Raw genomic sequence first — 11,862 nt, 5'->3', positions numbered from 1 at the left:
AAACTCGGGGACTGTGCCTACCTGATGAGCCCCAAGAAGGGCGAAATCGGTCGTGGGCTGTCGAAGAGTTTTCAGCAACCTTGTGAGTAGTTTCCTTTACGAAAACATCAAAGCCTTGTTTACTGAACCAGATAGCTATATGCAACCTTGGAATTTCAAAGATTTTGACAATCCCGGTGAAACAGATTGTCACATGACTGAAAGGGGGAAAGAGGAGCTTTCTGGTTGTCTCAGTCGATCGTTTCCAAAGGCAGGCTTATGAAACGACAGTCGAAACCCAATTGTTTATAAAATCCAGCTTTAGGTAGGCTTGGCTCACCAGAATTCAACCCTTCTGGTTCAGAGTAGAACACCCGTAGCTGACTGGCTGTTATTTAATCTGCGGTTGGCTCATTTGATACACTTTGTGATGAAACTATTTTTAAAAAACAATGTTCTTCAAAGTCAGAGTTTTCCAGCCTACTGTTAAACCAAAACAATGTCATTTGAGAGAAATACACCATTTACAAAATCAATTTGGTTCCGCGAGAGACTCATCTGAATCTCTCGTTTATGATATTCTCGAAAACAGTCCAATTTGGGTTCAAATAGATCATGAGGTTGATGGTGGAAGGGGACTGTGCCTACCTGATGAGCCCCAAGAAGGGAGAAATCGGTCGTGGGCTGTCGAAGAGTTTTCAGCAACCTTGTGAGTAGTTTCCTTTATGAAAAGAGGATGTTCTGTTTCGGTTGTTAGAAATTTTGTTGTCATCCGTGTCGAGTTAATCCTATCACTACCTTCAATGACCTTGACACTGCAATTACAATTCACACAATCAACCATAACTTGGCTGGACCTTAAACATCTCCCCGGATTGTTGATTAGCCCCTCCAGAAGATCGACTTTTCTGTGCTACCTGGGTGCATGTTTCACTGTTGTGTTAGTTAGAAAGCAAGGAACCTCTGTTGTCGGAAGTCATTTCCCGTAAACGGTTACTACCATATCAACGGTAAGGGTATCCTTCATACCCCCAAGTTCACAGTCCCATGACTGTGTCGATGTTTTGTTGTCTGGGCTGATGAGATGTCGAATAATCTGAATGTGATCGCGCGATTCATGATTTTTTACCGAGTGACGCATTCGAACGACCTCATGGCCGATTTGAGCGATACAAAGGCATCGTTTTCAAGGACCTTTGTGATTATACTGGCGCATGATTTTTCAGTCAGAAATGCTTGAAACGTTTCCGGGGATTTCTAACTTCATGGAGAAAAATCTTTACGATACAAAGCAACCTTCCACTGTCATTACGATTTTTTTAATTAAAAGGGCTCCAGCGAGTACCCATAAACTGTTGCCTGGATTCAGCCTACCACGGTTGACTTTCTGGTCTCTGTCTCACCCTGGTTCGCAGATATTGGAGCTCAGCTAAAAAAGAAAACTTAGTTATTAGCCTCCGAATGACTGACGTTGAAAATTTCATTCTTGCATACACCATGACACTTTCTAGTCTAAGCCAATGAAGACGCTAAAGAAGATCAATACGAACAAATCTTGTCACATAAGGCCTTTGGTTCTTATCAAATTGATGGAACAACCTAGTACCGAATGTCTTGTGACGTATCACTGACTAGTTGTCACAACTGATTGAACCGACCGAAAGAGCCACATGACCAAGAGTTAACACACTACTCTTAAAGTTGCTGAAAGATCTTGGGCAGCATTTCTTGGGGTTCATCATGTAGGAGCGTTCCCCGGGTTTCCGTCAACTTCATGTTCTACTTGAAGGGGGGCATCATAAACCAGAAAGTCAGCAGGATTTAGCTGAGCATTTCGTCGAAACCAAAGTAGTTTGCAAATGAGTAGTGTTGCCACAATTTAACTCTATCTGTTCTGTTAAGTCATCTATTGAAGACTTTTAAATCACGTGTGAACTTGTTGTCGCTTTCATGCCCTTGTACTTATAGTTTCCTATGCACCACAATTGTCATGTACCCGGACCGATGCTCACGTGACCTACGATAAGCAGGTCAATCCCGATTTGAACACAAGCATGATTACTTTGGTTGGACAAGTTCCGGTTGGTTGCCAGTTTCGGGTTGCCGACAACGGTTCACACATTGAAGCAATCATTCCCTTAGAAGGCTGTGGAGGCAGTCTCTCCCTAGTAAGTTGTCTTAGCCTCGTCATCTCTCTTCAACATAAATTGTGACATACGGGCTTTTTTCATCACCATCTGGTTTGTTTCTTGTGACGTATCACTGACTAGTTGTCACAACTGATTGAACCGACCGAAAGAGCCACATGACCAAGAGTTAACACACTACTCTTAAAGTTGCTGAAAGATCTTGGGCAGCATTTCTTGGGGTTCATCATGTAGGAGCGTTCCCCGGGTTTCCGTCAACTTCATGTTCTACTTGAAGGGGGGCATCATAAACCAGAAAGTCAGCAGGATTTAGCTGAGCATTGCGTCGAAACCAAAGTAGTTTGCAAATGAGTAGTGTTGCCACAATTTAACTCTATCTGTTCTGTTAAGTCATCTATTGAAGACTTTTAAATCACGTGTGAACTTGTTGTCGCTTTCATGCCCTTGTACTTATAGTTTCCTATGCACCACAATTGTCATGTACCCGGACCGATGCTCACGTGACCTACGATAAGCAGGTCAATCCCGATTTGAACACAAGCATGATTACTTTGGTTGGACAAGTTCCGGTTGGTTGCCAGTTTCGGGTTGCCGACAACGGTTCACACATTGAAGCAATCATTCCCTTAGAAGGCTGTGGAGGCAGTCTCTCCCTAGTAAGTTGTTTTAGCCTCGTCATCTCTGTCCAACATATATTGTGACATACGGGCTATTTTCATCACCATATGGCTTGTTTGGTTGAAATCTTTATTTCCTCACACAAACGAAGTTTCCATTAGGCTCTGTCGAATTCCGTGTGATATGTGGATTGGTACTGCCTTGACACACGTTGTACTCGACAAACTTCGGTTTTACCGACATTAGGTAGGGCGAATCTCCTGCCTCTGTGCTCTAGAGATAATTCTTCTGCCTCCCTCGTTCCGACTGTTAGTGAAACCTAATATTCAATTTTTTCGGGCCGATTACCGAGTCTCCAATTAGCTTGAATTATCGACCGAAAAACTCCCTTCCAGTCGTGCCATATGGTGAGGTAGTACCTATCGGGTATATGCAATGTAGTAAGTATCATTATAAGAAAATATTGCTGAGAAATCGACGTGTACAGTTGGTCATATCTGGGCGCATTTTTAATGGCTATTGATCTGCCGAGGTGTTGTCCATATTCCCAATGGTTCTGATATGATTATTCGCTAAAACTGTAAACGAGTTACCGATTTTTATAATCATACTGAGTTTAGCCACTCTCCTGTTTGTTGAACAATCTCAGTATACTGCTATTGTCAGAAGTGGGGGTGGGGTAACCAAACGGCGTTGCTCCTTTATTAAAGAATTCTGCTGGTCGCCTGAAGCCCCAAATGGCACAGCGAATCAAAACAGGACAAGCTTAAACGATGTTGTTTTGGTTTACCAGTGCGCCGGAAAACTCTGAATTTCAAGAACTTTGACGTTTTTTTTACAAATAGTTCCATCACAAAATGTGCCAAATGAGTCAACCGCAAACTAAATAACAGCCAATCAGCTACGGGACATAAGGATTGAATTCTGGTGAGCCAAGCCTACCTAAAGCTGGATTTTATAAACAATAAGGTTTTGACTGTCATAAACGTTTCATAACCTTGTCTTTAGAAACAATCAACCGAGACAGCAAGCAAGTTCCTCTTTCCCCCTTTCAGTCATGTGACAATGTAATCGGGAATGTTAGAAACTTTGAACTTCCAAGGTTGAACATAGCTGGTTTAGTAAACAAGGCTTTGCTGCATTTAGTGGACATACTGCCATCACTGAAAGACGAAAACCGTCGAGTTGCTCTACCTGCCATCGAGACTGAACACACAAAGGGAACTAACAACACATTTTACACACTTTTCGAGTACTTGTGACATATTACTGACATTCAAAAAGCCGGATCTGTAAACACGACCACCGTACTTGACTGGACAGACCGTAACAGATAAGGAAGTCCGATAGTGGCAAATATGTTAGGCCAGCGCGCGTAATACAAAGCTTTTCTACTGATGAGCTACGTGGCGTTAGTTTCTCCTGTGGTTCGATTCACCACTAGATTTATGAATGAAATAATTAGGCTTGAATTAGCCGCCAGATACAATACAAGGCCAAAATTTTGACTGTCCACAGAATTGAAGTTAGAGTGTGGTGGCTTAGTACCCAAACGTTTGAAAGCGGACATCACCAAGGGGAGAGGAGTATTTGGCGTCTTCTGATTCGGCTTTCGTTTCCCGTTGGGACAAGGTCTAAACTGATGAAATTCTGCTGCTTATACTTCAGAGACTGTTTCTCTCTCCATGGTTCTCTTTCCTTTAGAGAGTCACGTGATTTTGGGGCTGTTTGCATTGTCACCGAATACGACAGCAAAAAATTGTCGTCGTGGCTTCTTCTGAGTGGATTTTATCAGGTGTTGGTTTGTTTTGAGAGGTAATGGGGGAATACCTTGCAGTATCGGTCACAGTGCAATCCAGCGAACTGAGATTTAGAGTATGAACTAACGGAAAGACTGCTTCGTCCCATCCGATAATCAACCTTATTACATTGGAATTCACGAAATTTGTTCAATTTTTGCACTTCGTTTGTATCTCGAGTTAGTTCTGGCACTGGGAGTCGAAATGGGCGCTTGAAGACCACACAACAAATCAACAAACCAATTTGACACGTACAGAAGCAACATACTACTCATAAGGTTGCTGAGACCACCTCGGCTCTTCAAGGGATCTCAGCAACCTTATGATGCAATTTATTGCGACGTCTCAAATATTGCGTCAACTGAAACATGAGGCGGACTGGTACGGCAAATTCAGTTGAAAAATACAGCACAGACAAGAGATACAGTTGGATTTCAGGCCAGTTTTCCTTGAAAGCTAAATGGGTATGCGAATGAGTGTATTAGTCAAACTTGTGATGTCTCTTATGCAGCACCCGGTAACGTGTACCAAACCCAGGGCTCTTGTAAACAAAAATCTGACCGACCGATCAATATACATTGATACCGACACACTGTGTTGATCAACGTTTTCGACCAACTTGTCCAGTGCGGGATTTTTTCATGTATCTAACAAGCGTTATTGGTAGGCTCGTCAAGGACAATGTTCTGCGGTTTTCTGAACTTTGATTGCATTGTAACCAATGCCATATCCACCACGTTGCTCGGCCCCGTAGATATCGATTTTATCTAGGTTTGTGTTTGAAACAAGGATCCAGTTCATTCGGCCGAACATATTGACACATGATTCAACGGTCTAACAAGTTCCATGATTAACTTGTGGATTTTCCAGTCAGTGGCTCTCACAAGTTCGTCGACATTGGGTCATGACTTGTAAAGAAGGACAGATTAGTTGTGCTCGGAATCGTTTCAGCCTTTGATGTTGGGTGGAGTCCTATTCAGCCAAAAGCGAACATGAATGACATCTCAAACCATACTAGTGAAAGGAAGACGGTTTTCGCTGCGGAGTCGATTATTCGAAAACACCAACTGAACAGTTACAGACTATTGGACAGGGAAGCAAAACTCTCATGTGCATCTTGTTTATAAACACTTTGCAGCCGTCTTCCTCTCGAACGAATCTTTCCGAACTTTCCTGAAAACACACTGACTATCACTCAAACGTAACCGAATGCTACAAAGTGACTCCACAAATTCCGCTCCATTAGACGTGGAGCGGGCTATCAAAGAGCCACATACTACTCGCAAGCTTCATCAGTAGCATCCACCGTTACACTAATAGGACGAAACAGAATGTCAGTACACATGTGGCATGGCACTAGGTGTATCACTTGTTCACGGCTCAATGATTTGCTAAGCCTTAGTATCGTATTATCTGCAACGATTCAACGAACACCTGTTTGTCTTAAGAGACATACTATGAACTTTAAACTCCAAATTTCTAAATGCCTTGAACAATAATAAAAACGAAGAAGAGAGTCTTGACAACTAATAAGGGATTGACACTTCTAGTACAGTTCCATTACATTGCCCTCAGCAATGTTCGAATTCGCAGGTTCTCTATCGAATCATAGTACTGAAATGAAACTCTGTGATCTCAAGTGGGGTGGCCGAGTAATTCTTCCTTTGGGAAAAATCAACCCATACTTTGCAGTTTTCTTTCCATTAAAAGCATCTCACCATAAATGATGTAAGAGCATGGGACGGCTAGGAAGACGGTGAACACCTTGTTCAGTGTTCAACGTGAACCCGGTTGGCAGAAATTTCTTCTTAGATGGAAAGATGATAGCCGCAAATCTGAGATCCGATTTATAGTTTAAGGAGCCGAATTATGACGTTACCACATACTTCACTTGTGTACAGTGCCACTTCAGTTCAATCAAACCCAGTGGACATCATTTGACATGCGAACTAATCCAACAGTAAGGTTGATGGTGGTGTTTAGTGGTACAGGTTCCAGAATTTCACAATGTGGGTACTTAAGTACGTGGAAAATATTTACAAAACTTTTCAACGCTGCAAACTCTCAGGATACGGTCAAGGTTGGCCTGCTTCTGCTCGATCTGAGACGTGGCCACTGGCCAGTTTTACTGACGCCCTTACTGTCGACGTGCATTTGGTCTGGAATGTGGAGTTAAAGGAATTAGGCTGATAACCGGCAAATTTTTCCCTCATATTCTTTCCATCTGAGGACAGTGTTCGAACACACTGATAGGGTTATTCAGCTACCATAGGACAGTCCTCTCAGACGGTATAAAAATTTCGAAGTCAAAATTGTTCAGCTGTAACACCCTCACAGTTGTTAAGTCTCCCGAAGGAAGCGCGAGGGCTGGGGTACTGCGAGGTTGCCAAAGACTAGACAGGGGAAGTCGAGTGGCAGATGTCGGGTTCGAACCACGGGCCTTCTGGTCAGTAAATTCGAGCTCTAGCCACTGAGCCATCTCGCCCCGATCGATCACGTGAGCCATCTCAGACGGCACATCAGCCAGCGAATACATTGACCAAGACGGGAATGGAGGACGTATAAAGCGGATTGTGATAGAGGTGGCTACAGGCCACATTGCGAGATGGCTCAGTGGTTTCAGCGCGAATTTACTGACCGGAAGGTCCGTGGTTCGAACCCGACATCTGCCACTCGACTTCCCCTGTCTAGGCTTGGGCAACCTGGCACTATCCCAGCCCTCGTGCTTCCTTTGGATGGCATGGCAGTTAGGCACCGAAAGGGTGCTACAGCTGAACGAAGCCACATTGTAGAGAAGCCATATAACCATGAGAAGCCATGTAGCTCTCATGAAAGTGTGTCAACCGAAAAATTGTAATTACGCTATGTTCAGACTGGTTTAATGATTGGCCATCCTGCAAACTATGTCTTAAAACGGTAACCGCTCAGACCACAATGTGATCAACAAAGTCTGCGGTTCATAATAGTGAATTAGCTTTGCGTAGTGTGAAGTGCGGATAAAAGTGTACGTTGTCCAACCATCTTCTATAAGCATAAAAGGTCACGCACTTTACAGGAACGGGACAGACGGGGATTTCGTCTCCTAGGCATTTACGTAGTAACGCTGAACATGTCTTGAAATGAGGGAACTCGAAATCCAATCTATATAGGATATCTGAAATGGAAACTTTGGTGTCAGTTAGCAGTGGATTTGCTAAGAGTACGAACCCTTCTAGTTATCTATCGAAAACAACGTTCTGTGCGCAAAATTCAGTGAGTTTTGTCAAATGTGAGATTGTCTACTTCAGCAAAATACTTAAGGAAATGTCTGGGGAGCCAGTCCACGCAACAAGCAATGACATGACACCTGAAATCATTGATACTAGGCTTTTTAACTCATTGTTTCGTTTAGCAGTGAGTGAATAGCTTCATCATATGGCTAGACTTTAAAAAAATAGCCGAACGAGGAAATTAATCACTAAAGTGATTTTAACAAATTTGAAAGAAGGTAACCATGCATTCTCTTGTCTGGTACAGAGCTTTGCCACGGTTATTTCGGAGCAGTAGATTTCGTTTTTGCACTACACAGAAGAAAACTCGCTAACAGCACTGAAATATCTCCAGAACCGTACCGTGAGGTGGAACTAAGTCATTGAAGAAGTCATTTACTGTTCCTAATACTCGGAATTTCCGTTCCGTTCCTTCCCATTCCGTTGGCATACCAGTGTAACGGTGTATACTACTACTGACGAAACATATAAGTAGAACCCGATCAGGTGTCAAAGCGACGTCGCCAATGCTGATGGAAGGTTGACACACAGAATATGGATCCGGCATTCAGCGCCTGTTCATTGTTGTTTGATAATCAGAGAGAGTTCAGGAAAGTTTCAGGGGACACTTAAGGATATTCACTCCGCAGAAATGAGTTTTTAATTTCGTGTCAAATAGCTTGTAATCGCTTAATTCGTGTCGTTCATTGCGCAGCTGCGCAATGAAAGGTGTTTTCCCCTCCAGGTATATAAAGAATAAGTTTAAGCGCCGATAGAGCGCTCTCCTATTCTTAACATTCTCCTATGGTTTTGTTCTGTTCCATTACACCCTTCAAACAGACACGAAAAATTGACTCTAAGGTAGGGATTACAAGTTTATTTGGTTCACCACACAATTGATTGACGTAAATTTGTTTTAGTTTACGTTATGGTTGTGGTTGACTATTTGAAAAAAAACTTCATTTGCTTCCACATACAGAGCAACGAGTCTGACATTGCTATCAAATTTGAACTGCTTCGTGATTTTGTTGCGCCGTCTACCGGGATCATCTCAAACTTACCTGTGAGATTTTCCGTGACCTGTCTGATCCCACGCATAAATCGGATTCCGTCGGAAGTGATAGCATCTCCACAAGTGATCGCGGACTTGGTTGGTGCAACTCAGGAGGTTGAGGCCTCACTGAAGCTGTATCAGGATCCCGGGTGAGTTGCAAACTTGTACTCGTCGGTTGTACGCGAAAGTGATCAAGAAATCAGCCGGTTCGCACGTCCGTTGACTTTTTCTGGTTTGGCCAAGTGCACCAGGTTATCAATCGGCTATCCAGACCGGAGTTCACGGTACTAAGAAGGCATTAAGGAGACTGTGGTCCACAACAGGAACAAAGGGCAACGCGAGCTGTTGCGCCAAACCCCGGATAAATTTCAGTGTTTCTGTTCGAGTGCATTTTACAACTCTTTTCTCTGTGCTACGTTTAGGCTTTATACAGTGAACTATGCCGTCAAAATTTCACCTATTCATCGTTTGCTCTCCAACAACGCTCCATGTTCTTCTGAGATCGAAATAAGTTTTATCTATTCTCACTGTCCAGAGTTTTGGAAAATTCAGCAAGCTACTGACCTTCCATAAACCCTTGTGAGGTGCCTTACGTGGGCATCTACGAGATTAGCCACGTGGTCACTGTGTAGGTTGACTTCACGACGGCGCATCCTTTGTGTAGTTTGAGCGGTTGATATGTCAGAACAGAAGAATTACGTCCGAGACTAAATCCTTTTATGCTTAGGTTATTCGGAAACCAAATATCGTCTCATGCGTGATTCAGCTGTGTTTTGGAAATGCCTTCATTCGCCTAATCTGTCAGGCTCGGCAAGCTTCAGTATACTGCCGGTTTCCTAGACTCAAGTGAGCTAAAGAATCGAAAATATAAACAAGAGACAGCAACTCCAGCGACTGTATCAAGTCGTTGTCTGTCCTGCTCTAACTGTTCACCAACCCTAGTTTAGTTGATTGTGCCTAGTACCCGTTTCAAACATCTGAGCCTGGAAAACTAAATTTCCCATCCCGTCAATTCTGGTGAAATGCTCACCTACAAGCTCGTTGTCTGCTGTTAAATCTTGACATGGTGAAAAAGCCATCTTGACCAAATTTTTGGGTGCGCTTGGGGTTTGTTCAATGGAGAGGGGCATTCCTCTTTGGTGAGATACGTTTTTGCCATGTTTTTTGCTCACAGTTTAAAACTGTGCGCACAGACTTGTTCGGAGTGCAATTTATACGACCATCAAGACACATGAACCAATCAACAACTCCAAACTCCTCGACTTTCGAAGAAATAAAAATGAATTGAATGAACTGAAGTACGGATCTGCACTCTATTCGGGAAACCGGGAGGCATCCTCAACAGAGTTGATTGGGTTCGGTTTATCAAAGATGGACTCATAAATGCTCTCCTCAATGAGAAGTTGTTCTTTGAAGTTGTTCCAAACGGGGTAGGGACTGGATTCCGACCTCTGATCTAATTATTTCGGCGTTTAAGTGACTTCACGTTCTTTTCTAGTAGTCTGTTAGATTTTGTCTCCTTGACCCGGTAACTACCAGGATTTCCCCGTGATTGACCGCGGATGAGACGCATACCAGAGATGCTACACCTTGTATGAAGTGCTTGCTGAAGATATACACCATTGAAGAAGTAGCTTCTCACAAAAGCGATGGGACACACTCCATGTGCCTATCATGGCGGTCTTATGTGTACCCCGAATGCACACGTCAGAGGATTCGTAAGGTGCTTGTGTATGAAAACAATCGCTAGCAATTAGGTGTTAAGGCCATGTATCGATCGAAACGCGAAAAAAATCCACAATTCTGAATATCTGATGCATACTAGCTGGATTGAAACCATGACGATCAAACAGACGAAAAAACAGCAAATTGCCTAAAGAAACCAGCAGGCTGAAAACCTGTCACATAATATCACATATTTCGGTCTGGGCTGGGCTGCAGCAAAGATGTGAGAATAGAGGACTTGTCGTACAACAGTTATTGTCACAGAGTTACGAAGGCTGTCGACTCGCAGTTCAGGTCTCCAGCCGGTTATCACCATGGTCTACATGTCTATGGTATGTCTATGCTATGATGATCATTTCTCATCTGGTCTCGGATATGTGGTGCGATCGAAATCATCCTCTCAGGTTAGAAACGGTGAACACAATTCCGTTGTGGCGCTCCGGTCATCCTGGGATTTAGTGAGTGGAAGCGGTCTGTCGAATAGTAGAATCGCTTGCATATCGTCAGAACAGTTAGACAAAAGCCGTACGTGGTTGGTACAATGAACTTAGCCGGCGTCTGATTCCCACCGTCAACCAGACGTCGTCTGGTTTCTTGAAAACTGTTTTTTGTGCAAAAAATTCCCGTGTCTATCCCCACAGCTACAATGTGAGAGCAACTTACTCACTAGTTTAGCTGCGCAGCTACGGTTTCATTCTTAGAAAAACCGCCCTATACCAATTGGAATTTTATTTGTTAATAAGTTGCAGTGACTAAGTGGTACTAATCCTACCCGTTCCAGCTGCCTTTGTTAGAAAATCCGAAGCACGAACTTTCAAGTTTTCTTCCCACTCTCCGACCTGGGCGGTCGACTTGCTCAAACTTGTACTGATGGGCCTTCTGTGGGCATGAAGAAGAATGCAAGGGGGTTATTTCACGCTTTTTTCGTTGGTACATGATGATAGTTCTTTCTAGTATAAATAGAAAAGGTAGGTGCTCACTCGATACTACGCACGTGAGCTTTTTTGAGACTGCTTATAAAATGATTTACGTGGGATCGGCTGAGGGATCAGAGCATGAATGTCCTCACTTTCCGGTCCTTCTCAGTGTTTCTTCCACTGAAGTCGATGTTCGGGTCAAACGTAGTCGAATAAATCCGTTAGTTTAGTTCATTTATTCGCACCAACATGACTCATGGTTGACCACTGTCCGGAAACGTGGAGCTAAGCGCCTGGTCACGGGAGGAAACAAATGGGAGGAAGAACACCTTCGCTACGGAGTTATTTATTAGAAAATGCCAAGTGAACAGTTAC

The 11,862-nt window shown here is 43.3% G+C and overlaps 1 protein-coding gene across 1 annotated transcript in view; it reads left to right on the top strand.

The window, feature by feature from the left end:
* Window positions 1–11,862, top strand: part of T265_15346 (hypothetical protein) — a gene marked incomplete at both ends in the record, with an annotated part of 35,481 nt that overhangs the window by 12,814 nt on the left and 10,805 nt on the right. Inside the window, 2 exons of the mRNA XM_009177689.1 lie at window positions 2,583–2,782; window positions 8,771–8,994. Coding sequence (XP_009175953.1) covers window positions 2,583–2,782; window positions 8,771–8,994 — 424 coding nt within the window. The remainder of the gene's footprint in view (window positions 1–2,582; window positions 2,783–8,770; window positions 8,995–11,862) is intronic.

Source organism: Opisthorchis viverrini, assembly GCF_000715545.1.
Source record: "Opisthorchis viverrini unplaced genomic scaffold opera_v5_445, whole genome shotgun sequence".
Taxonomy (NCBI): domain Eukaryota; kingdom Metazoa; phylum Platyhelminthes; class Trematoda; order Opisthorchiida; family Opisthorchiidae; genus Opisthorchis; species Opisthorchis viverrini.
This window is presented reverse-complemented; position numbering and strand designations above follow the sequence as displayed.